This window comes from Callithrix jacchus, chromosome 7 (assembly GCF_049354715.1).
Source record: "Callithrix jacchus isolate 240 chromosome 7, calJac240_pri, whole genome shotgun sequence".
Taxonomy (NCBI): Eukaryota; Metazoa; Chordata; class Mammalia; order Primates; family Cebidae; genus Callithrix; species Callithrix jacchus.
In genome coordinates, this window is record NC_133508.1 from 111702290 (window position 1) to 111729520 (window position 27231).

General features: G+C 35.4%; 1 protein-coding gene across 2 annotated transcripts in view; it reads left to right on the forward strand.

Moving 5' to 3' along the window:
- TNNI3K (TNNI3 interacting kinase) overlaps window positions 1–27231 on the forward strand; it is a 307038-nt gene that overhangs the window by 198776 nt on the left and 81031 nt on the right. For both annotated transcript variants that reach the window (NM_001204802.2, XM_078329224.1), the window contains 3 exon segments: window positions 5512–5564; window positions 5888–5940; window positions 9656–9788. In NM_001204802.2, the coding sequence (NP_001191731.2) occupies window positions 5512–5564; window positions 5888–5940; window positions 9656–9788 (239 nt within the window).

Sequence of the window (27231 nt, forward strand, 5' to 3'; positions counted from 1 at the left end):
ATGGCTTCTGTTTGCATTGCTTATTTGGATGAGGTAAATCTTGTCCTAAGTTATATTTTGTATTCCACTAAGTGCATGTATTGTTAAGGTTAAGAGAACATTATTGCGGAGTAATCTGTGAAAGACAGACACTTCAAAGAGATAAATACTCACTTCTATTACATAAACAATTGACTCAAATCATTTACTTCATGATAAAAGACAAAGCTAGACCCAAGTCCAAATACTGTGGTATCAGTGTAGTCTGGGGAACAAAGATTCCTTTAGGTGTAACACAGTCTTTCAATCAAAGCAAAAATGGTTTAGAGAATAAGACAATAAGAATGGAAGGAGAAGAGACTCTCTAGGGCTAAGAGTGAGTTGAAATATTTCACTGTGAAGTCTGTCTCTATTGTGAGTTTTGAGCCAGAAAGTCACTTTGCTTCCAAGATTCTTTACTTAATACCTATTGTATACAGCTTTATTTTTTACAAAAGTCCATTTGCACTGAAGTTTTATAGACCTGCTGTAAGCTAGGTATTATATGTATTAATACTAGCTAATACCCATTTAGCAGTTCAGAATTTATCCAATTCCCTCTATCTCTTTTTCATTTTCTTCATTTCTCTTACAATTTTTGAACATGAGAAAAGGAGTCTGAAAAAGTTAAAGTATTATAACTTGGCCAGAATCACAGGACTAGTAATAGCAAAAACCAGGTATTCAGTAGTCTTCTCACTACAGCTCCTCTTTCTAAAATGTAGTACCTCCTGTTCCTCACATTTCTTAAGACTATTTTTTATACTTGGTTAATGATCTTTTTTATAATAAATTCTTACATTTACTATATGATTTTCTAGGTCTCTCAGAATGAAAACCACTTTAAATTCTAGATTATGCACCTTGATAATTCTTTGTTTCAGTTTGCATTTAGTTCCCAGTCAGACCACACTCTTTCTTTTGAAGGTATGCACTGCAGTTTCTAGCATAGAACTTGGGCTTCGCAACAGAGAGAGTAAACTCTGTCAGTAATTGTTTGAGCTAGAGCTTCAGCCCAAGTCCTACTATCTGGGGCAAGAAACCGAGGAGGCCAAGGTGCAAGAGATGAAAAGAGATAAGTTACAGTAAAATGCAGAGATTTGTTCAGATCTCCAGATTAGTAAATGTACTTCTAGCATATCATATCTCCTATAAAGCAGGATAACCAAAAGCAGCAGGAAAGCCTTCTGAGCTGCTGACACTGCAAGGTTGGCTGGGCATACTCATGAACTAAGCAACTTGCTTCTGAGTTTAAGCCTCACTTGACACAACAAAATTGCAAGTTAGCAAACAGCATGGAGTATAGAAATCACACTCATTTAGATGAAATCAAAATGTTAAATGCAGAAATGCTAAAAATTACGCTAAGCATAAAGGACTTATTGACCTTTATCTACTTACATTCCCTTGGCAAACTCGCTGTTATCTAAAAAGCATTCCTCAGTGACTCTTCACCCTTAAAGATGTTTCTGGAGAGTGTAAGATGCAAGTGTGTGTATGTGTGTGCATGTATGTGTGTACTCATGCATGTGCACTGCTTGTATGTACATGTTCGTGTCTTACAATATAGGTTAACAATTTTCTTTGACCTCAAAAGTAAGGGCTGCGGTGCTAGCTCAACCATTGACAGGTTTGCTAGTCTGTCAAATCAAATCAAATTTTGCTGATTTGTCAAATTCAAATCAGAAGGATCTGATTCATGGGGCTGTTTCCATGAAGTGTTACAATGCTCATGAATGTACTCTACAATAGCATATATGACAGAGGACTGCCTTTCTCTCTCAAGATTTTATAAAAGAGCAAACAGATGTAAATGAACCTCTTGGGTGGTCTTTTGAAGGAAAAGAAGCCTGAGAATTCCCATCACCCTTCTGTTTCTTGCTTCTGATCCTGATGATAGTCTGCCTGGTGTTGATACTCTTTATGTGCCTGGCTTACTTCCCAGTCAAAATTGCACATTCCTTGTTTGCAGTGACTGTGCTTCCTTCACCTATGTTTCTTTAAAGAGCCATGATATAACACCCAATCACTTGAAGGGTAGAAAGATAGTCTTTGCCGGTTTAGTCTTCGTAGAGCAGAGGCATATTAGATTTATTTCCAATTAGCTTATTGATTTCAGCCTTATTACCTTACAGTAAGTAACACAGTGAAAACAGGTATTTTGGGCACTAGCTGGTAGGCCTGACTTCACCCAAGCAAGATTTCTGGAATTTCTTTCCAGATATCTAATTGTAATAGTCCTGACCCCTCCTTTGGGTCTGGTTGGTGTGAGAGTCAGCTTCTAAAATGGGGAAGTTTTAGAGACTGATTGTTTGTTCCTCCTCTTCCCAACTATGATACAGGCCACTGATCTCAGCTCTCTAGCCTCAGTTACCCAGCTGTAAAATAAGTTTTCTAATACCATTTCCATAGTGGCTCCATGAGGAATGGAGAACTGTTGAAAACACCAGTGCCTGCTCACAGGAGACCCTCACTCAGTATTCACTCCCTTCTTTCTCCACTGCCACCCTCTCCACCACGGATCCCACATTCCCACAGTCTTTACGATGCTCCAAACTTGTAGCTCGTGACATCTCTCAGTAGTAAACTCTTGAACTCATCATTAATAATAATTGCACCACTTCTGTTGTCCTAGCTGGCTTCAGCTCCAAGCTTTTCTCCTTCCCTGGTATCCTCAAACCTGGCATTGCTGACCCTTCTGACAACCTCCCTGACTCTAGAGGCTGTGACTCTGGGTGTGATGCCCACTGACACTGTGTCACCATGACTGATTAGCACAGGTTCTGTCAGCTTCACCCCTGCCTGCCCGCTTCATGGATTTCACTCCATATAGGAAGCATAGCTTACTACTAAGTGGAAAAAATGAGTGGAAGATTCTTAGAGATGGTATTAAAATTTAATTTTCATCATTAGTGAGTGGTTAGAGAAGAAGTAGACAAATCCAAAGGGCTGTCTTGAAGTGCATAGAGACTTTCACTTTAATCTAGCACTTGCTATGGTGCTCTCATTCTGGAAAGTCACTCTCATAGCATTCTTTTTGACATTTGGACCCATTTATTGCTACTAATTTGCATTGTCCTGTGTTCCTAAACTGTCACTACATCCTTTGTTTTGTTTGACTTGTTATTATTTTTTAAACATAAGAGTTCATTTTGAATGTGACTTCAATACGATAAATGTTACAGTTGTTTATCTGGTGGGTCTAATCTTGCCAAGGATAACACTGACTCAAGTTTAACAAACTCCCAAGTAAGCCACTATGCTCTTCATAAAAGTTGCCAGATATTCTGGTTATATGGCTCTTTCTCACCGTGTATATTATTGCTTCATAGTTCGAAGGCCAAGCTAGAGTTATGGAGGTTATCTTTGTTTTGTTGTTGTTGTATTTTAGCCTCTAATATTTAAACTGGTCACAGATATAAGCACTTCTCTCAGATGTTTTGATAGATCCACTCTGCTTTCTTTTCTGCTCTACCTTCATACTTTAGTCATTTGGTAACTACATTCTAAAATTATTTGGAAATACCAGTCTGTGATCTCAGAGCATGAAACTGTATGCATAAAACCTACGCTAGTGCCTTCTGACCTCCTGCATCAAGTCCAGAATTCTTCTCTGCTTTCAAATTCCCTTGCAAATCAACACCACATCCACCCAAATATTCCCTCAAAATTCTTCAGCATGTATTCTCTGATTTAGTCAGTACATTTTTAGTATAATTCCTACTGCATACTGCATACACTCTCAATTCTTGCCCTTTGCCAAGATCTTTCCCCAATCTAGAATTCATTTCCCCTTTGTCTCTTCCAGCCTCATCTTTTCACTACTGTTTAAAATCAGTCTTTGCCTGTCATGTTCACCACTATATTCCACTATACAGAAATTTTTCTGGCACATGACAAAGTCTCAGCACATATTTATACGATTACTTACTGAGTGTTCATCAAAGCCCACTTCGAAGCTAATCCCTTTCTTAACCTACTCTATTTAGTAGTATAGCGTGTAGATGCACTTTTCTTGTTGCATTGAACTTCCAGAGAGTTCCCGAGGCTGTAGAGTTCTCTGATAGGGCAGTGTCATTCTCATCATGTGTATTAATTAGTAATTTGTGGTTAAGGCATCATGTTGGAGGTCCCCGTTTTCTTTGCCATCCTGGAATACTTCTACACTGGGATACCACAAGAAAAGGGATTTTAATGTATTTTAGATTTTCTGTAATTTAAAAGAAGATTATCTGTACTCCAAAGATAAAACCAGTAGCAACTACAAGAGGAGTTCAAAAGTAACTTTTTTATAAAGGTCAAGTCAGGTCAGAAAGCAATTATATAAATTGATTCAATATCATATTGGACTCACGCAAGATTAAGAAATAGTGGAATTTTTCTTATTTTGACCGTGAAGCAAAATAATTAAGGATAAAGGAACATTATGTAATTTATTATAAAATAAATATAGCTTAGCCCTTATGCATAAAAAAATCCAGCGGCAACCTCCTAATACTGAAATGACTCATTTACAAGCCAAATGTGAAATGGATATCAAAGACATTTGGTAAGTAGCATTCAGAGACAATCTCAGACTATCGTATGCTTGTCTATAAGATAGTCCACAACTCAGTTTACTAATTTGTGGGAAGAGTAACCTCTCTTTGTACTATCCCAGGTTGATTTATTTCATAAAAAGGGCACTCTTTTTTTCTGTCCTTATTGGAGTATAATTAACAAATAAAAGTTATACATATGATGTACAAGGTGATGTGACATATGTATACATTGTGAAATTGTTACTATAATCAGGCTAATTAATATATCTATCTACCTAATATAGCTACTGTTTTGTGTGTGTTGTGAGAACATTTAAGCTCTACTCTGATACTCTTCTTAATCCAGCTTGAATTCTTGGTTGAAGGGAGACTTTGGTGACCTTTATGCTCTTCTCCTCAAAACCTTGAAAAGTGGTTTAGCTGGCATCATTTCAGATTTCAAAACACTCCTTTGTGCTGAGATTGTATCTAGAATGTATAGATCATGGCATTTTCCATAGAGAATCCTTTTACTACAGGCATTTCAGGCCTTGTCTTGAACTGTCCTTGTGCCTAGGGTTCCAGCAAGCTGGTTCTCTTCCTCTGAATCTAACGGGGCCATGATGTTTTTTACTCCTTCCTGGTAACCACAATTGTTTTAGCAAATGAGCCTCAAGGAGCGGAAAAACTGATCTTCAGCTGATGGGTCTTTTTGACAAGTTTAAAAGGCTTGCCTAAACTAGGAATTCTTTAGATCCTCACATTAGATTAAAGTATAAACATGATTACATTTTATAAATAGAGATTTTTGAATTAGCAAAACTAAGAAAATTTAATTTCGCTCTTTGGGGCCCATTTAGTCTCTGGGAAAACAAATGATGTCTATAGTCCCCTTCTTTGAGGGGCCAATTAGATTAGGACATAGCAAAGCTTACTCTAGGCCTACTCTTTTCTTTCTTCCTTTTTTTTACAGTCACAATATTCTTCTCTATGAGGACGGGCATGCTGTGGTGGCAGATTTTGGAGGTGAGATGTCCGTGAGTAATACCCCAAAGGGCATCCCTTTTTTTCTTTGTTCCTAGTTGGCACCTGATATTGTACCATGCAACTGAAAATGGATTTCACACTGACAGCTATGCTACCCTAAATCTTTCAAATTACAATGACCCTACATTTTGAAAATCTGTCATTTAATTTTAGTTTTCCTTCTTTGTTATCTCCAGCCAAGAGAAAGGAAGTGAGAATTTGAATACGACAAAAATTTCTTGAAGTTTCAAAATTTTAGCAGTGATCTTTTACTGTTTTTTAAGATATTTCTTTTGACGTGATTTATTTTCTCTTTCCCTCAGAATCAAGATTTCTACAGTCTCTGGATGAAGACAACATGACAAAACAACCTGGGGTTCGCCGCTGCTTGTGTTTCCTATAATTATAAACCAATTAAAATGTGTAAACTCAGCATGAGAGGACGTAAGATGAGAGCAGTTTTAACTGGAAGAAATGTCATTGTCTCAGTGTCAGGATAATGGCTTGTTTTTCTTTTTAGTAAGCTGTCAAAATAATTATCTCAAGGCTCTACTAGAGAAATAGATAAGATATATATTTGGAAAACATTATGGATAAAATAATACAGAATATATTTCAAATGTAACTGAAAAGAATGAGGTGAGCATGGATCATTTCATATTGAGATCACCTAACTACTTATATTAGAGTTAACATTTAATAGGGAACTCACTATATAATTAGTAGTTCATCAGCATCTATTAACTATTCATCGTTCTCCACTTTAACACTGTAAGGTAATAAGTGGTATATGCAAGTGTTAATGTTTAAGTAAAATATAAATATAGGGCCGGGCGTGGTGGCCCAAGCCTGTAATCCCAGCACTTTGGGAGGCCGAGGCGGGTGGATCACGCGGTCAAGAGATCGAGACCATTCTGGTCAACATGGTGAAACCCCACCTCTACTAAAAATACAAAAAATTAGCTGGGCATGGTGCTGCGTGCCTGTAATCCCAGCTACTCAGGAGGCTGAGGCAGGAGAATTGCCTGAACCCAGGAGGGGGAGGTTGCGGTGAGCCAAGATCACGGCATTGCACTCCAGCCTGGGTAACAAGAGCGAAACTCTGTCTCAAAAAAAAAATATATATATATATTATATATATATATATATATATATATATAATATATATATATATTATATATAATCTGAAGTAAGGATATTATATTATATATATAATATTTATATTTTTTATAATATAAATAAATATATATTATATATATAATATAATAACCTTACTTCAGATATTATATATATATAATATCTGATTATTATATATATAAAATATCTGAAGGATAATTGTACGCAAAATGTCTGCAATTAAATTCATTATCTGCCCTCTCCTTCACTCTCCCCAATCCCTCCCCCTGAAAAAAAGTAGACTTCTCTGTCTGGACTACTTTTGATAACTAATTACCTAAGCCTGGAGTAATTTTTCATTTCTTTCCTTTCCTGCTTCTGCTTATATTCAATTGCTTTTTCTGGATGTCTCTTTCTTTTCTTCTTTAAGTTCATCTTAACCTCTTACTTCTCATTTCCTGCTGCCTCAGTTCCGATTCTCATCTTTTCTTTTCTGGACTAATATCACAATAGGCTTCTAACTCTAGTCCTCTCTTTTTGTTCATTCTTTGCAACATCAGCTAAGTTCTTGTTCCTATGGAGCTAATATTCTACAGGAAGGATATAGACACTGGACAAATTAACAAACTATATCTCAGGCAGTGATGAATGTTATGAAGAAAAATAAAAGAGTAAATGAAGGGAGAGTGAGGAGGATGCCATTTAGACAGGATGAAGGAAAAAGTTAACATTTAATAAGAGATCTGACATGGGAGTAATCTATGTGGGAGAAAAGCTATTCAGATGAGGGCAATAGTAAGTGCAGAGGTCCTGGGGCAGGAGAGTTCTTGATGTGTTAAAAGCTAGAATGGCTGGAGTGAGGTGAACAAGGAGGGAAGTGGTAGTTTATGAGGTAAAGGAGGTCAGAACAATGAGTGATCTTTGGCAGGACACAAACCTCATCTAAGACATGGGACATAGAGGCAGCTAAGTCAGTGGTTCTCCACCCTAGGTGTACATTAAAATAAGTTTAAAAGTTTTTTCAAGCATACTGCTTGAATCTGATCCCTAGAAATTATTATTTTTATTGGCCTAAGGTTGATCTTGGGTACCTGCATCTTTTAAAAATTCCCCCACATGATTCTAAAATGCAGTTAGTTGAAACTCTCCAACTAAATAAACTTTTATTGAATTGAATTAAATTGAATTTAACCAACAGTAAGTATATTCACTCTTGTTCGAGCAGCATTGTCTTTAAGCACAGCACTAATAAATGAATAAATTATGCTGTACTTAAAGACGATGCTAGTAGAATAAGAGAGTTAATTTGAAATTTGTTTTGAAAGCTGTTTTTTTTTTTTTTTTTTGAGATGGAGTTTCGCTCTTGCTACCCAGGCTGGAGTGCAATGGCGTGACCTCGGCTCACCGCAACCTCGGCCTCCTGGGTTCAGGCAATTCTCCTGCCTCAGCCTCCTGAGTAGCTGGGATTACAGGCACACGCCACCATGCCCAGATAATTTTTTGTATTTTTAGTAGAGACGGGGTTTCACCATGTCGACCAGGATGGTCTCGATCTCTTGACCTCATGATCCACCCGCCTTGGCCTCCCAAAGTGCTGGGATTACAGGCGTGAGCCACCGCGCCCGGCCAGTGAAAGCTGTTTTTTTATTAGTTATGTGGCTGTATGAATGTTATCTAATTACTCTATGACCCCTCTGTGAAAAAACGGGCATATTATATACCTGCTTCCATATATACAATGTTGTGACACAATGCATAATCTGCTATAAAAATGGAGGCTTTCTGGAATCCGGAAGCTTATGTAGAGGAATTGCATATAAACCCCATAATAAGAATAAAGATATTAATCGAAAGCTGTAACTATGCACACTTTCAAAATAAGGTGGGCATTCCAAAAGAATTAGCAGCTAACAGTACACACAGGATTTTGGTAAGAATGGTAAAAGAATAATGGTTTCCTTCAATGGACATTTAAAAGTGTTTAGCAAAGTTTATTGATATGGTGCCCTGGGGATAGAACCGGGAGGTGTGGCTCCTCTGTTTTGTCCTTGAGGAATCTGAGTTCCAGGGAACACAAGAGACTTGCCCTGGGCTATTCAGCAAGTGGTAGAGCCAGAGCTAGAATTTTCATCTCCTAACTCAAAAATCCAGTGTTCTGTGCCCTAAACTAGAAATCAACCAAATTTATGCATTTGCGTCTCAGAATGGAAACTCATATTTTTAACTGAAAAATATGAAAACACAAATGAAAAGAATGTAAATAATTTTATTGAAACAGAGGCTAGAACTTTGTACAGAAGAACTTGTAACATTTTATGGGCTTCCTTTCTGGAATATTTCACAACCAGAATTCATAAAAAGCGTATCTGGGCAGAGAAAATAAGACAGACCTGATCCTGCCAGTGATGAATCTACTTCATAGGAATATTCTGGGCACTCCTCTGGAGCCATATCTCTCCTCAGCCATGAGCACACTATTTATGGGCCTAGGTTAATGACTTCCTAAATTACAACCTTAAGGCTTGAAGGAGGTGTCTCCCACAGTGTGTGATTGATTCCCAGGGAGATATAGGGTACCTGGATGAACCCATGGTTGGCTATTCTGAACCTTGTAAGGCTTCTAGGGAAGAAAGGTGCTCATAGATTTAAAAAGATATGCTGCCTTTCATTGTAGAAGAGGCAGAGTTACTTGATAATTAATTACTGGTGACATTTTTGGAAAAATTATGAATTTTATGATCTTCCAGTGATTAAAAATGCCCTTTAAGGAAGTGAACAGCCACAGTAAACACACCGTGTATGTATAAATATGTTCATTGCACACATTGAGGGTGATATGTATGGATATTAATTTATATTTATGCCTTTTGAGAGCGTTGGGAGAGCACAGCAACTTCTCGCTAAGAAGAATGCTACTCTGCAGCAGAAGAACCAAACACTTGGTAAATGGCTTGTGGATATTTCTTGATGTGCAGAACCTCCGCTGGATGGCTCCTGAGGTGTTCACGCAGTGCACTCGATACACCATCAAGGCAGATGTCTTCAGCTATGCCCTGTGTCTATGGGAAATTCTCACTGGCGAAATTCCATTCGCTCATCTCAAGCCAGGTAAGACATGCTGCAATTAAAGTTTTCCTGTTTTAGGAAGTTCGTTGCATTTTTATGACTTCAAGAAACATTTTCTCCAAAATGATTGGTCTCAGTGAGATGGCGAAAGAGGAGGTGAGCAATCTTAAATTATTTTAAGGTGTGTGCCCAGTCCAGAAAATTTAATGACTTAACTGTGATTTCAGACATAGACACATAGAAATGTAAGTATATTTTATTAAAGTTTAGGACTTTGATTTATTGGTTGTTAATAAAACAAGCAACTAACTATGACCATGTGGCATGTGAGGCAAATGAGGTGGACAATGTGATATTTATTTTTTGAGAATAGATTTTAGAATTACCCTTTTAATATGTATATAGGGATAAGAAAGTAGTAACACAAAAATAACATATTAGGGCTGCTCTCTGTTTTTCTCACATAATACAAAAGAATATTGATTTTCCTAACACTTTCGTGTTTTGTGCATAGATAGATACATTCTAAAAATGGGACATGCAGTGAGTCTAGTGTTCATTGATGATAAACATTATCCTTTACTTACATATAGAAAGTGAAGGTGAGGAATCTAATCACAGGCAAAATATACACGTACATTAGTTTTAAAGTAAACTTCATTTGCATATAGCTGTCAATTGTATTTGGATAGCTCTCATATGTTGTCACACTAGAAATGTCTTCTTAAGGACTTTGCATCCCTAAAAGTTAGCACATTTGTAAAGTAGTTGTCAAATGTCATCATAAGTAAATTTTAAATAATTATATTGTAATCTCCTAATGGCCACCCTATAACAATATATAAGAAGGATGAAGTCAAAAGACATGTTACTTAAACATCCCTTTTAACAAGTTAAAAGTCTTAACCAATATCAAAATATATGAGTATTCACGTACAGAGAGGAAGCCATATCTCATCTCATACTCTATTTTTGGAGTACTTTTTTCCCCAAGCTACCACATGGTCTTTTAATTGCACTCTGCATAGCAGAGTGCTTTTCACAGGTTATGTGCTTTGTGCGAAGTTTGTTCAGCATAACGATATTGTAATTGTCCTAATTTTTCTCCACATATTTTCTAAAGTTTTAAACTATACTTAGCCCTTATTATAGTGTGGATGTGTGTACTCTATTTTAAGCTGGACCAACGTTGCCATTTGTAAGGTCTTGTTTGATGTCCTTCCTTCTTTCTACTTCTGAGGGTGTACATCCTGGTAAGAATGATGGATATACAAAAAATTGACTATAACTTTAGATGTACTGTGGTGTTTTTTTCATAAGAGAGAAATACAACTCCTTTTTCCTCATTCCCTGTGTCAATCAGTTAACCTAGCCCTATTGATTTTACCTTCTAATACATCTTGGGTTTCTCTACCACCTACCGTAATCCACCACCATCCTGGCCCAAGCTTTCTTTCATTTAAACCACTGCAATAGTCTTTTAAAAAATCAGGTTTATTGAGGTATTATATATATGCAGTAAAATTTACCTTTCTAGGTTAATACTTAGATGAGTTTTTATACATATATACAGTTGTATAACTACAACTGCAATCACAATGTAGAACATTTCCATCACTCCAAAAAGTTCTCAGTGCCTCTTTGGAGTCAGTCCACTTCTCATACCTCCAGCCCTTGGCAACCAATGATCTCTTTTCTGTCCCCATAAGCTTGCTTGTATACCAATGTCATATAAATGGAATCATGTTGCATTTATCAGTGATTCATTCTTTTTCTGTGTAATATTTCTAATTGTAGATGTACCATGATTTGTTTATACAATGGAAGTTCGTGCCTTTTGAGTTCTTCTCATTTTAAGGTTACTAGGAATAAATCTGCTCAAATAATTGAGACCTTTGTGTAGTTGTTTTCATTTCCATTGGATAAATGAGTAACAGATGGTGCTACATGTTATAATAAGAGTTTTTCCAAGGTGTCTATACCATTAGGGATTTCCAACAATAATCTGTGAGAATTTCAGTTGTTTCACACCCTTGCCAGCACTTTGGATTGTCTCTTTTTAAATATCTATGTATATATTAGCCATTTGAGGGGGTGTATGTGGAATGTCACTGTGATATTTACATTTCTCTGATGACTAGTAATGTTGATATTTTTATGTACATATTTGGTATCCATATTTCTGTCATAAAATGTTTGTTTAAATAGTCTCATCATTTAGTTGTAAGAGCTCTTAGATTATAGGGAGAAGTACTTTATCCACTACTTGTTTTGCAAGGATTTTTCTATAATCTGTGGCATGCCTTTTTGTATTCTTAGCAATGTCTTTCAAGGAGCAGATGTTTTTAATGTCAATGAAATCCGTCTTACCAAAATTTTAAATTATTTTGTATCATATCTAAAAATATTTTTGCCTTATTCAGAGTCATAAAAACTTCCTCCTACTTTTTGTATGGAAGTCTTACAAGTTTAGGTTGTATAAGATCTACCTTGAATTTTATTTTTTAAAGTACGATATGGGTTGAATTTGTTATTCTTTGGTTTGTCCATTTGGTTTTTGAATACAGATGTTCAATTGTTTTGACATGATTTAAAAATGCTATCCTTTCTTATTAAATTATTTTGGTACATTTGTCAAAAATCAGTTGACCCTATATGTATGCATTTACTTTCAACTCTATTCTGTTTCACTGGTCATGTGTCTAACCTTAAATCAATAACACACTATCTTAATATATTATAGAAAGTCATGGAAATAAGTAATGTGAATCCTCTAAGTTTGTTCTTCTGTGTTAAAAAGGCTTCAGTTGTTTAGGTTTTCTGTTTTTCATATAAATTTTAGAATCAGGTTGTCTATATTCCTATAAAAAACTTGTTGGAATTTGATTCAATTGCAGTGAATTATTAGATAAATTTGGGAAGAATGAACATCTTCATGTTAGTCTTCTGGTCAATAAACATGGTTTCTTTCTTTCTTCACTTAGGTCTTCTAAAATTTCTGCCATTATGTATTTTGTGGTTTTTAGCTTAGAAACTTGAATAATTTTTATTATACCTATCTCTATCTACTTTGTGTCTCTTGATGCTATTGTAAATGTTACTCTTAAAAATATCAGTGTCCTAATTAGAAGTAAAATACTCCTAAGCAAATGCAAATGAACTGAAATTGTAACAAACAGTCTCTCAGGCCACAGCACAATCAAATTAGAAGTAAAGATTAAGAAACTCACTAAAATTCACGTAACTACATGAAAAAATTGAACAACCTGCTTTTGAATGAATCTTAGGTATAAAATGAAATTAAGGCAGAAATTAACAAGTTCTTGGAAACCAATGAGAACAAAGAGACAATATTCCAGAATCTCTGAGATGCAGCTAAAGCAGTGTTAAGAGATAAATTGATAGCACTAAACGCCTACCTCAAAAAGATCTCATATTGACATCCTAAAATTACAACTAAAAGAACTAGAGAACCAAGAGAAAACTACCGCCAAAGTAGCAGAAGAAAAGAAATAACCAACATCAGAGTGAATTGAAGGACATAGAGATACAAAAAACCCTTCAGAAAATCCATTAATCCCAGAGGTGGATTTGAAAAAAATTAATAAAATAGACCACTAGCTAGACCAATAAAGAAGAAAAGAGAGAAGAATCCAATAGACATAATAAAAATAATAAACTGAATATTACTTCTGACCCCACAGGAATATAAACAACCACCAGATAATACTATTAATACCTCTATGAAAATAAGGAAAATCTAGAAGAAATGGATAAATACCTGGATATGTATACTCCCTCAGGAAGGAGTTGAACCCCAGACCAGACCAATCACAAGTTCTGAAATTTAGGCAGTAATAAATAGGCTGCCAACAAAAAAAGGCCCAGGACCAGATGGATTTATATCTGAATTCTACCTGAGGTATCAAAAGGAGCTAGTACCATTTCTTCAGAAACTATTCCAAACAATTGAAAAGGAAGGACTCCTCCCTAACTCCTGTTATGAGACTGTAATCATCTGATACCAAAACCTAGCAGAGATACAACAAAAAAAGAAAACTTCTGATCAATATCTGTGATATAAATCAGGGCAAAAATTCTCAATAAAATACTGGTAAAGCAAATCAAATCCAGTAGCACATAAAAAAAGCTTACCCACCAGAATCAAGTTGGCCTCATCCCCAGGATGTAAGGCTGGTTCAACAAATCAATAAACGTAAGTTATCACATAAACAGAACTAAAGACAAAAACCTCATGATTATCTCAATAGGTGTGGAAAAGGCCTTTGATAAAATTCAACATCCCTTCATGTTAAAAACTCTCAATAAACTAGTTATTGATGGAACATTCCCCAAAATAATAAGAATCATTTATGACAAACCCACAGCCAATATCATACTGAATGGGCAAAAGCTGGAAGCATTTCTCTTGAAAACTGGCACAGGACAAGGATGCCCTCTCTCACTGCTCCTATTCAACATAGTATTGCAAGTTCTGGCCAGAACCATCAGGCCAAGTGAAATAAATTAAACAGATTCATATAAGAAGAAAGAAAGTCAAACTGTCTCTGTTTGCAGATGATATGATCCTATGTCTAGAAGACCCCATTGTCTCAGCCCAGAAACTCCTTAAGCTGATAAGCAACTTCAGCAAAGTCTGAGGATACAAAATCAATGCGCAGTAATCATAACCATTCCTATACACCAGCAATAGACAAGAAGAGAGGCAAATCATGAATGAACTCCCATTCACAATTGCTACAAAGAAAATAAAATACCTAAGAATACAACAAACAAGGGAAGTGAAGGACCTCTTCATGGAGAACTACAAACCACTGCTCAAGAAAATTAGAGGTGACACAAACAAATAGAAAAACATTCCATGCTAATGTAGAGAAAGAATTAGTATCATGAAAATGGCCATACTGCCCAAAGTAATATATAGATTCAATGCTATTCCCATTAAATAACCATTGACATTTTTCACAGAATTAGAGAAAAATATTTTAAAATTCATATGGAACCAAAAAAGAGCCCATATAGACAAGACAATTCTAAGCAAAAAGAACAAAGCTGGAGGCATCACGCTAACCAACTTCAAACTATACTACAAGGTTACATAACCAAAACATCAAGATATTGGTACAAAAACAGACACATAGACCAATGGAGGAGAATAGAGAACTCAGAAATAAGATGACACATCTATAACCATCTGATCTTTGACAAACCTGACAAAAACAAGCTTTGGGAAAATGATTCCCTATTTAATAAATGGTGCTGGAAGAACTGGCTAGCCATATGGAGAAAACTGAAACTAGACCCTTTCCTTGTACCTTATACAAAAAGTAACTTCAGATGAATTAAAGACTTAAATGTAAAACCCAAAATATAAAAACCCTAGAAGAAAATCTAGGCAAGACCATTGAGGACATAGGCATGGGCAAAGATTTTATGGCAAAAATGTCAAAAGCAATGCAACAAAAGCAAAAAAAAAAAAAATGACAAATGGGATCTAATTAAACTAAAGAGCTTCTGCACAGCAGAAGAAACTATCATCAGAGCTAACAGACCATCTACCAAATGGGAGAAAATGTTTGTGATCTATCCATCCAAAAAAGATCTAATACTCACAATCTATAGGGAACTTAAATTTACAAGAAAAAATAATTGAAAGGTGGGCAAAGCACATAAACACATCTCAAAAGAAGACATTTGTGCAGCCAACAAACATATTTTTAAAAAGCTCAGCATCACTGATCATTAGAGAAATGCAAATCAAAACCACAATGAGAAACCATTTCATGCAAGTCACAATGGCAATTTTTAAAAAGTCAACAAACAACAGATGTTGGGAGGCTGTGGAGAAATGGGAATGCTTGTACATTGATGGTGGGGATGTAAATTAGTTTAACCATTGTGGAAGACAGCGTGGTGATTCCTTGAAGACCTAGAACCAGAAATATTATTTGACCCAGTAATCATGTTACTGCGTATATACCCAAGGGAATAGACATCAATCTATTATAAAGATACATGCGTGCTTATGTTCATTACAGCACTATTCACAATAGCAAAGACATGGAATCAACTCAAATGTCCATCAATAATAGATTGGATAAGGAAAATGTGGTACATATACACCATGGAATACTATGCAGCTATATAAAAGAAATAAGATCATGCCCTTTGCAGGGACATGGATGCAGCTGGTAGACTCAGAAGACTAATGCAGGAACAGAAAACCAAACACTGAATGTTCTCACTTGTAAGTGGAAGCTGAATAATGAGAACACATAGACACAGGGAGGGGAACAACACAAATAGGGGCCTGTTGGTGGAGGCAAGGGGAGGGAGAGCATCAGGAAAAATAGCTAATGCATGCTGTGCTTAATACCTATGTGATGGGTTGATATGTGCAACAACCCACTGTAGTACATGTTTACCTAAGTAACAAAGCTGCACATCCTGCACATTTCCTGAGAACTTAATAAAATAAAATAAATCAATATCTGTTTTTTGCTAGCATTAATATATAGAAATATAACAAAATTTTTATTACAATCTAGCACCCCACAAACTTACTAAATTTACTTCTCCATCCTAGTTCCCTTTTTTGTACATTCTTTGGGATTTCTACATAAATAATTATGTCATCTGTTAATAAAGATTTTCTTTCTTTTTCTTTCTTTCTCTCTTTCTGTCTTTCTGTATTTCTTTCCTTTCTCTCTCTCTCTCTCCATTCTGTCTCTCTCTCTCTCTTTCTTTCTTTCTCTTTCCTTCTTTCTCTTTTCTTTGTTCTTTCCAATCTTTATGTCTGCCTTCTTGAACAGTCACAGAATTCCAGTACAATGTTGAACTGAAGTGGTGAGATATATACCTCAAATTTGCCTATTTCTCAGAATGTTTCATCTGCCATCACCCCAGTGCAAACTGCCATTTTTATCACTTGAACTTCTGAAATCACTTTTGACTGTTCTTTCTTGATTTTTGTTTCCTTTTCCTCTCCAATCTCTAAACAAACAATCCACCAAAATGATATTTTTAAAACATAAACCTAGTATGTCACCATTGCTTAAAATTATTTTATGGCTTCCCATATTCTTAGGATTATATCTCAAAATTCTTAATATGTTCTATAAAGCTCTCCCTGATTCTATACCCCTCACATTACCAACACCATTTCACGTTCTGCACTCCAGCCATTTTAGCCTTCTTTCACTTCAGTATGTTGCATTTCATCTGACCTCTACGCCTTTTCACAAGTTCTATTTCCTCAGTAAATTCAATTAATGCTGACTACCACATTACCAAAATTCCTGTGAGCATTAAATGAGATGATGTTTGTGACCAAATTTTATTAATTGCAAACCTTCTGTAACTGTAAGGTGCAAGATTAGGAAAAAGTATAATACAAGGTCAAGGCTCCCTTTGATTCTGTACTTAGTGGCACTCTTGTTCTCTAGGTGGCCCATGTAGAAACTTCAAAGTCATCTTTGACTCCTCTTTACTTTTCACTTTATTTATTTCTCTCTTTCTTTCTTTTTAAAATTATTTTCCTATTTTCGGTTTTACGTTCTATCTCTCAAATCCATCCAGTTATCTCCATCCCCACTGCTACTTCCTTATTTCACATGTCAAATACTGCACCGTGTCTTACATAGTATCCTGTTTTCAGCTTTGCTCGTCATCTTTTTTCCACCAGTCACTAGAATTAGCTTTCTAAAAATGCAAAATTGAACATAGCACTTCTCTGACTTCAAATCCCCAGTGTTTATCGTTTGCTCTTAAGATAAAAACAAAATGTCTTAAAACAGTCTTCAAAGCCCCTCATGATGATGTTCCTGCCTGCCTCCCTGGCCTCCCTCTCACCCCAAGCAGCCTGTCATCCGGAGTCATCCCAACCATAGGAAGCTTTCTGTTTCCCCAGCATGTCTCCTCTCACCTCCATTTGTGCACATTAGGCTGTTTGTCAGAGACACTCTTCACTTTTCATTATACCAACTCCAATTTATTTTCAGGTCTTAGTCTAAATATAATTTTTTCCCAAAAATCTATCTTAATTCTCCAATATCAAGTTAAGTGCAGTTTGCTCCTTAGCTCAAGTCACCATTTATCATAATGTTTATCACATTTTGCTCACACTATTTTGTAATTTTCTCTACTTCCTTTGGCTTAGCTCATTATAAAGCAAATAGTTAAAAATGATAAAGATGGACCTAAGATTTTGGTTCATGGACACCAGAAATAGTTATCCATTTTAGAGAGAGAATATTATTTAATAAAAAGTTGAAAGTCTTGCCTAAGAATAACTTTATTCCAATATCACAGATATTAAAATGTGTAGTACTTTATTGGAAAGAGAGTTTGTTTATGATAAATGCTGAATTTTTCAAAGTTGGACAGTTACCATGAATCAAGAAACAAGATGTCTAATATCATTGCAGTGGTTAGGCAATCTAGCATATGTTCGGCAATAAATTATGTGAAGCATCAGATTCAATATAAGCTACATATTAGCCATTTACAATGAGGAACGAATCCGTGACTGCAAATGAGACAGCGTTATCAATTATGGTAGTAGCAACATCATACAGGACTCATCCTTCTGGATTTAGCAGCATATTACCTCCTGGGAAAAATATAAACAAAGAACACCAATATTAGCATTGATTCCTACACAAGTGATAGGTATACTTTCAGAAAAACTTGAAGTTAGGGTGTCTTTTGCATCTCACATGTTGAAATTAACCTTGTAATCTCAGGTTTAGAAAAACTGAAAATCCATCACATCCACCACCTTAAAGGTCAAATCAAAAAGATCAAATGCCCACAGGACCATGGGAAGCATGCAGATGCTCAAAGCAGAACAGTGTGTTAAATAAGAAATCACATGCTCTGACTCTCGCTCCGGCCAAACAGCACTGAGCAGGACTGTAGGTATACCCACTCTGACCATATCACTAATTTCTGCTTAATTAAGGAATCTGTAAATGTTTAATGTTGGCAATTAATTCAATATTTTAAAGAAAACATTTTTCAGACTAACACTGTAGAGGCTAAAGAGAATTGTCATGTGTCTTGAGACCTTGTGCAATTTATTTAACCTATTTAATTCTTTCTTTTATGTTATTATGGATATATAATAGTTGTCCATATTTATGGGGTACATGTGCTGTTTTGATTCAGGCATAAACTGGGTAATGATCAAACCAGAATAATAGGAATATCTATCTTAAATATTTATCATTTCTTTGCATTAGGGACATTCTAATTAAATAATAAATAATTTATTTATTTATTTATAAATAACTTCTTTTAGTTGTTTTAAAATATACAATAAATTATTGTAGTCACTCTAATATGCTGCTGAATGCTATATCTTATTCATTTTATCTAACTGTATTTTTGTATCTATCAACCATTTCCACTTTATCTCATCTTCCCCACTACCCTTCCCAGCCTCTGGTAACTATCATTCTACTTTCTGTCTCCATGAGTTCATATTTTTTAAGCTCCCACGTATGAGTGAGAACACGTGATATTTGTCTTTCTGTGACAAGTGAAATATGGCTCTATGTTAAGTGAAATAAGCCGGTTTCACTTAACATAATGGCTTCCATTTCCATCCAAGTTGTTGCAGATGATAGTATTTCATTCTTTTAATGTCTGAATATGTACCACATTTTCTTTAACCATTTATCAATTGAGGTACATTTAGGTTGATTCAAAATCTTTACTATTGTGAATTGTGCTGCAGTAAACATGGGAGTGCAGACATCTCTTAGACATACTGATGTCTTTTCTTCTGGATGTATACCTAGCAGTGTGATTGCAGAATAATATGGTAGTACAATTATCAGTTTTTTCAGGAACTTCCATACTGTTCTCCATCATAGTGGCTGTACTAATTTACATTTCCACCAACGGTGTATGAGAGTTCCTCTTTCATCCTCACCAGCATTCATTTATTTTTTAAATGGACATAATAATAAGACCTCCCTCAAAAGGTTAGAGCAGTGGTTGACAATAATATGCATTCAATAAATGTTAGCTACTATTATTATCTTTAGGCTACCATTGAGTGCTTTCTTTCTATGGGCCAGGAACTATGCCATAGTAAGCAGAAAATAAAGAGGAATAAGTCACTGACAAGGCCATCAAACTACTCATAGTATAGAGAATGAGTGACAGAAGTACAATAAGCAGAATAAGTCTCAACTAGAGAGAAGCACAGAGGGCTAAGGATTTTCCCTGTAAGGGCCTTTTACCCAGACTGGAGGTAGTAAAAAGGTATCAGAGAAGGGTTCTTAGAGAAGATAATACCTGAATGCACCTTTAAAAGGTAACTACTAATTAAGTAGGTAAACTACTAAGTAAGAAGAGGTGAGGAAGACGTTCCAGCAGAAACCTGTACCAGCAAGGCCCAGAGGACTGAGATATCCACAGATAATTCAGTAGGGATGAAGTAGAGACTACAAGGACATCAAACAACACAGACTATAAATGTAAAACTGGAACCAGATATTGGAAGTCCCTGTACAAGTTAGGGTTCTCCAGAGAAGCAGAACCAGTGGAATATATCTATTTACATATAAAGAGTTGATTTGTTCTGAGAATGGACTCGTGATTATGAAGGCCAAGAACCCCCACAATATGCTGTCTTGTGAACCAGAGAACTCAGAAAGTCAGTGACGTAATTCAGTGTGAGTTCAAAGCCCTGAGATGCAGGAAAGTCACCACTGGAAGTTCTAGAGTCTGAAGGCTCAAGGAACTGAAGTGCTGATTTCTGAGGTCCAAAAAAGATGAATGTCACAGCCCCAGATAAGAGAGCTAATTCACCCTTTCTTTGCCTCATCATTCTATTGGGGTCCTCAAGGGATTGGTTGATGCCTGCCCACATTGGTGAGGGTGAATCTTTTACACTCAGTCTACTAACTCAAATGCTAAGCTCTTCAATAAGCACCCTCACAGACACACTAGAAATTATATTTTACCAGCTATCTGGGTATCCCTTATGCCAGTCAAGTTGTCACATTCAATTAACAGGCCTTGTGTGTGATCAGTGGAAGTCTCTGCAACATTTAAGAAGGGATATAGAACAACTCTTATTATTATTTTAGAATGCTCCCTCGAATAGCAAAGCAAAGGCTGGATTGGAGAAATTCCAAACTGGAGGCAAGAAAATCAGTTTGTCTAGAAGAAATATCCACGACCTTAATTGAAGCAGTAGTTTTGAAAGAGAAAGGATATATCAGTTGGGGGAAATTTTAATAGGATTTCCCAATGGATTGAGGTGGGATCACAAGGGAGATGAGGAGTCAAGAAACACTTTCAGGATTCTGGCTTAACCATCATGATAATGATGGATACAAGAAAAGGAGAAAACTTGTGAGAGAAATGATCAGATTAGGAGGAGAAGGAGCCAAGGTATGAAGCCAAGTAGAGAGAGAACCAGGCAAGATGGAAAAGAAGCTGACACAACCTGGCAAATAGGAGCTGTCCTCAATACATTTTAGAGAAAGAAATCAACATCTGCTTCCCAGATTTAATTTCTCTCCTGGGCTTGTATCCTCTGATACATCATGATCAACTAAAAAAGAAAGCTGAGATGAATTAATCCATCAATATGTATTGGATCCATTCCCATTTCCTTATAACAAGGTACCCAGATTTGTGGATCACTTTCAAGTTATAGTCTGGGACCAAAGTATAGAGCCTCTTGTTTTCTTTTTGTTTTCCTGTGTGATACCAGCTGGTCCACAAAGAGACTTAACTCTGTGTCCTAGGATTTCTTAATGCCAGGCTCTTAGTAAGTCTGGGATGTAGTAGTAATTTAAGAACATCCGTCAATATTTTAGGCAGGTTTTGGTGAGACTTCATATTGAGACCTTAACTCAAATATGCAAACTGGAAGTCCAGGAACCAAATATGGCTTGCAGACTTTTTTTATGTCCGATATGGTTTTTAAAAGTATGAATTAAAGTACATTTAGAGACGCAGATATTTGACAGGTCTTATATTGGTAGTCATATGAGTTTGCCACCCCTCTTTAAATATTAGACGATTATGTATTTTTCCACATATTATTTGGACCCTAATGCATTTCGAACATAACTTCAAAGAGTATAAACACACTGATTATGTGGACTGTGCTTTGACAAGCAGCAGGAAAATAAAAGTGAGCTAAAGTTCTGAAATCTTATGTTTATGGTGCTAATCCTTATCAGTCTATCACTAAAAAGAGTAGAGCCAACCAATCACCACACAGATCACTGGAAAGATCAAATCAGTCCAATGGATGGAGATATTTCTCTGAATATACCTGATATTAACATTCCAATATTTCATTACACTGACAAAGATTGCAATGAGAACAGACAATGGAGCAAATTAATCTATTCTTTTGACAGTATGTAATGAGAATGGGATGTGGTTTAAAAAATTAAGCCATTCTTAGTGCAATCTCAAGATTGTAATCTCACGGTCTCTCTCAGATGCTACACACTCTGGTGATACATCATTGAAAAGTGTCAGTTTAACAAAGAATGTGTCTTCGCTCTTGCTGGGATTGTAGAACACATTTGCTTTGTCTCACCACAGCCCTGCCCATTAAAAACAATGAAGTAGAATCAATTATACTTTTCCGAGCACATATAAACACAATCAAAATTGAAAAAATTAAGACATTCTGGCAATTTTATCTTAGTCAAAACTTACTAACAAAATATTGTATTCTATTGCACCCTTTTTAATATGAGTTTCTAAATTTAATTTTATAAAATAGAAGACAGTGAAAGGTTACTTTAGAGATTCAGACTCTAATACTAACTTATCCATAAGTGGGGTATAGATAATCAAGGTTGTCATGGAGAGCTGCATAGTCAGTCTCTTTGCATAGTGATATTGCATTATGAGCTGAGGCTTATGACCAATGAGATGGGTTTTAGCCTTAAAATTTGCTGTAACTCAATGAAATATTTTACTTTGTGTTCATACCCAAAGAGAACCTAAAAAGGACCTTAGATGACTGGTGTTAAACAAAATAAACAAAATGTCTAGTTCTCTAAGTTCAAACCAAAAAGAATCGGTAAGACTCTTAGATGTGCAGGATGATAATAATAGCAACGACAATGCAGGTCCACTTCTTGAGAGCCAGTAACGTGCCTGGTGCTCAATGTATATTATCGCATTTGGTCCTAGTAACCTGTGGGTTGGGTTCTTTTAGGATAAGACATTTGGTGAATGTCATATGCTAGTAAGAGGGTAATCAAGACTGAAATACTCGGGTTCCCTGTCTTCAAATCCCATGCTTGCCACCAATATATTGTGTCTTTTCTGCTTCTTACATTTAGCCAAATTAATGCTCATGAGACATATCGGCTTAATTAGTGTCTCCCAGAGAGTTTACAACAGAGCCAGACTGAAAATTAGACCACAGATTTTCTTGATAAAGGTACTTATTATGTCATTCTGCTTCAATTTATCGAAGCACCTCCCTCCATATTTTGAATGAAAGATAATATCGTCGTTGATTAAATTTGCCATGAGATTTCAGTACTTCACCTGATCATGTTGTCATCTAAAATTAAACTAAGCATTATATTCATTCTACAGTGTTTATTGATGGTTAAGCATTGTTCTCTGTTCTCTAAACATAATAATGAATAAGATATTTATTGCTGTTTAGCCATCATCTTCATTCATTTATTCAATAAATGTTACTGAGTCCTATGTATCAGAATTTATTTCAGTTCCAGTTAAATAATTTAAAAATGCCTACATTTTTTAATTGTTTCATTTATTATTATTTCAACTTCTATTTTAGATTCAGAGGGTACATGTGCAGGTTTGTTACATGAGTATTTTGTGATGCTCAGGTTTGGGTTATGAATCTCATCGCTGGGTAGTGAGCATAGTACCCAACAGGAATTTTTTCAACTTGCCCCTCTCTCTCCCTTCCTACGCTAGTAGTCTGCAGTGTCTGTTGTTCTTATCTTTATTTCCGTGTGTACCCAATGTTTAGCTCCCAATTATAAGTGAGAACATGTGTTACTTGGTTTTCTGTTCCTGCATTAATACCCTTGGGATAATGATCTCTACTGTTCATAATAGCATTGACATGGAATCAACTTACGTGCACATCAACAGTGGATTGGATAAAGAAAATGTGGTATGTAAACAACATGGAATACTATGTAGCCATAAAACCAACAAAATAATGTTCTTTGCAGCAACATGGATACAGCTGGAGGCCATTATCCTAAGGGAATTAATGCATACGTTTGGAAACCTAGTAATAGCCAGTTATTGTGCTAGGCACAGAATATACAATGGTGAAAAGACACAGTCCATGACCTCACGGCATTTATGCTCTATATGCAGAGACAGACAAATAAAGAGGCAATTAAGTATAATGCATGCTATAATAGTACAGGTTGCTATAAGAGTGCATAGGAAGTGTACCCAGGAAAAGTGAATCAAAGATAAGACCTTCATGACAGTAGATTTTATAAAGGAAAGGGGCTAGGGGAGAACATTCCAGGCAAAAGAAATCACATTTTAGAATTAATGACTGAACCATAAAATGAAGTGAAAAAACTAGTCATTCGCTTGTTTATTATTTCTTCATTTAGCAGCTTTCATTGAAAAAAAAATACCAGATTATTTTTGGTTTATTATCACTTACATAAAATAGTACATTTTGACAAATGAATAAATGAATGAAGTTATCACATGTTGTATTGAATGGCTGTTCTGTAGCTTTTCGCAGGTCTGAAACGTTTGAGAAACAACATCAACAATATCCATTCATGTCTTTCATTTTCTTGATAAAGTACTGATAAGCAAGGGAGAAGTTGAATCCACAAATTGACACTATGGTTATGTAGACTCTGAGACTGACTCACAATATTGTGTTTAACTCAAGTCTTGTAATTCAGGATAATGGGACCGCGAGCTTTGCTCTAGAATTACGTTGTTCAATATGAAAGCCACTGACCATGACGACTTAAATATATATTAAATAAAATTAAACAAATTAAAAATTCAATTTCTCAGTCACACTAGCCACATTTTAAGTGCTCTGTAACTTTATGCTTCATATTGAACAACGTAGAACATTTATATCATTGCAAAAAGTTCTATTAGATACTCCTACTCTAGAATCTAGATTATTGTTTTTATTAAACTATTGATAAATATTTCAGGATAATAATAGTTGCTCAATAAATAGTTATTAATATTTTTTAATTTAGCTTTATTCTCCTTAATGGCAAAATCTCACTCTGTAAAGTAGAAACCAATATTTACATAAATCCTTTAACATATTTTTTTAATAAATCAAGGTAAAAATTTTATTATTGGGCTAACATCTCCTTCCTGAATCTGTAATACTAGAAAATTTCCCAGCTGTTAGTGTAACGTGGCTGCTTAGGCAAGACTGACAAAACAATCTCAGGATGACAAATTTCAATTTCATGACCCCTCATGTTGCATCGCCCACTTTCTGGTGGAGGCGCTAATGAGCAGCTTTACTGCCAAGAGTGCATAAAGCAGAGGAGAAGGAGATGCCAAGACTGCAGAATCTACTTTGAATAATGAAGAATTAAATATCATTCATCTTAAACTGATTTTCCAGACACACTGCCAAGAAGCAAACAAGTAACTCTATACATTTGATATCAGCATCTAAAAGAGTTTCAAAGGGGAATGGTTGGCACTTGCATCTAAGTTTAACTCGTTTTATGACTAGTCCCTCCCCACCCATTAGGCTATGTATAATTACTTTAAATGTGCTACCCATACTGGCTTATGTGCTTTTAGCTACACCAGCTCAAAAATATCCAAATGATCATAAGGTAACAAAGTAGTTAGAAGATCAATGATTGCCAAGCACCAGTTTGTTTTCATATTGATTTACCTCATTCCAGAAATAATTTTAAAACACTCAAGAGTAACCAGTGAAAGTAATCCATAGTGCCTATTTTTTTGTGACACAAAAGACACATTTGATAAGTAGTGGCATATTTCATAAGTAAGAACTCCATTTAAATAACAAAAAATGAGTGGATATATTTACCTCTGAAATTAGTAACGTCTTTTATAAAATGAAAAAACCTAATTCTGGTGCAGATGTAATGATAATCCTCACACACATGCTCTTGAGAGTATAAATTTAGTACAACTGTTAAAATAATCGTTGTACCAAAGTCTTTAAAGTAGTTATGTACTTTGGCACATCGTTTTCAGTCCTCAAAATATCATAAATGAATAATCTATGAAATCTGGCAGCTCATGTTGAAAAGATATTCTTTGAAGTGTTTACACCCAAACTTGGAGCAACCTAAAATTGGGAAATGATTAAAAACTAAATGCAGTCATTAAATATGCTAACATAGAGTGTTAATAACATGAGAAAATGCTTAATTGCTTACATTAGTTTTTTAATATTTAGGAAAAAAGAATTACATAATTGTATATTGACATAAGCTCAATGATGTAAAGAATATATAAGAAATATGTGAAATATTTTAACAATGGTTTCTTCTAAATGATAACATTTATTCCTTCTAAATCTCTTAATATTTTAAACTTCTACAAAGAACAAATATTAATTTTACAATTGGTAAAATTAGGTAATAATCCAGAATAATGCACAAAGCAAAGTGTTGATCAAATCACATTGCATATAATTTCACTAGATCTACTGAAAGTGTATAGATAAACAGAACTTGATGGGAGTAAATTTTGGTAGAGTAGAGATAGTAGTTGTGGGTTACATCTCGAAAGTCATTGAAGATATAGGCAGATACTTACAACACCACAATCTAAAAGATAGGAAGCAGGAATGTCCTGAAACTTTATCCTGCCACTGATGCAGAGCAATTTATGTGAGGAATAAACAGAGCATCATGTGTTGATTACAGAGTATTTTCATTATAATGTGTGCTGAAGAGACCGTGGATTTTGAAACAAAAGGCTGCACCAACTAGTTATATGTAAAATGTTTATAAATTAAAAACTAGTTACACACACACAACAACAACAACAACAACAACACCTACTTTGCATAGTTGTTAGGAGGATTAAAGTTTGTGTAGTTATCTACCATGATGCCTGATTCAAAATGTGTTCCATAGAAGTAGCTACAAGCTTGGTTTCTAAGGGAGTATAGAAATCGTTGGTTGCATAACAGGAAATATTTAGCAATCAGGAATCTACAATGAAGTTCTAAGAATCACAACACAGTGATGCGGAGTTTGTGATGAGCAATATTCAGAAATCCATGCAGGCAGGCAATGCAAGAGAATTCAGTCAATGAATATTGTTAGCTAAAATAAGGATTTGAAGTGTCCCAGAGAATTTTAAAAATAAGAATTACTATATAAATATTAAAAATTAAAACCCCAACAACCTTGTAACCAGTAATAGGATTTAAGCTTTAAAAAATCTATTTTGCTCAAGTGATACAGGTGCTATCAGA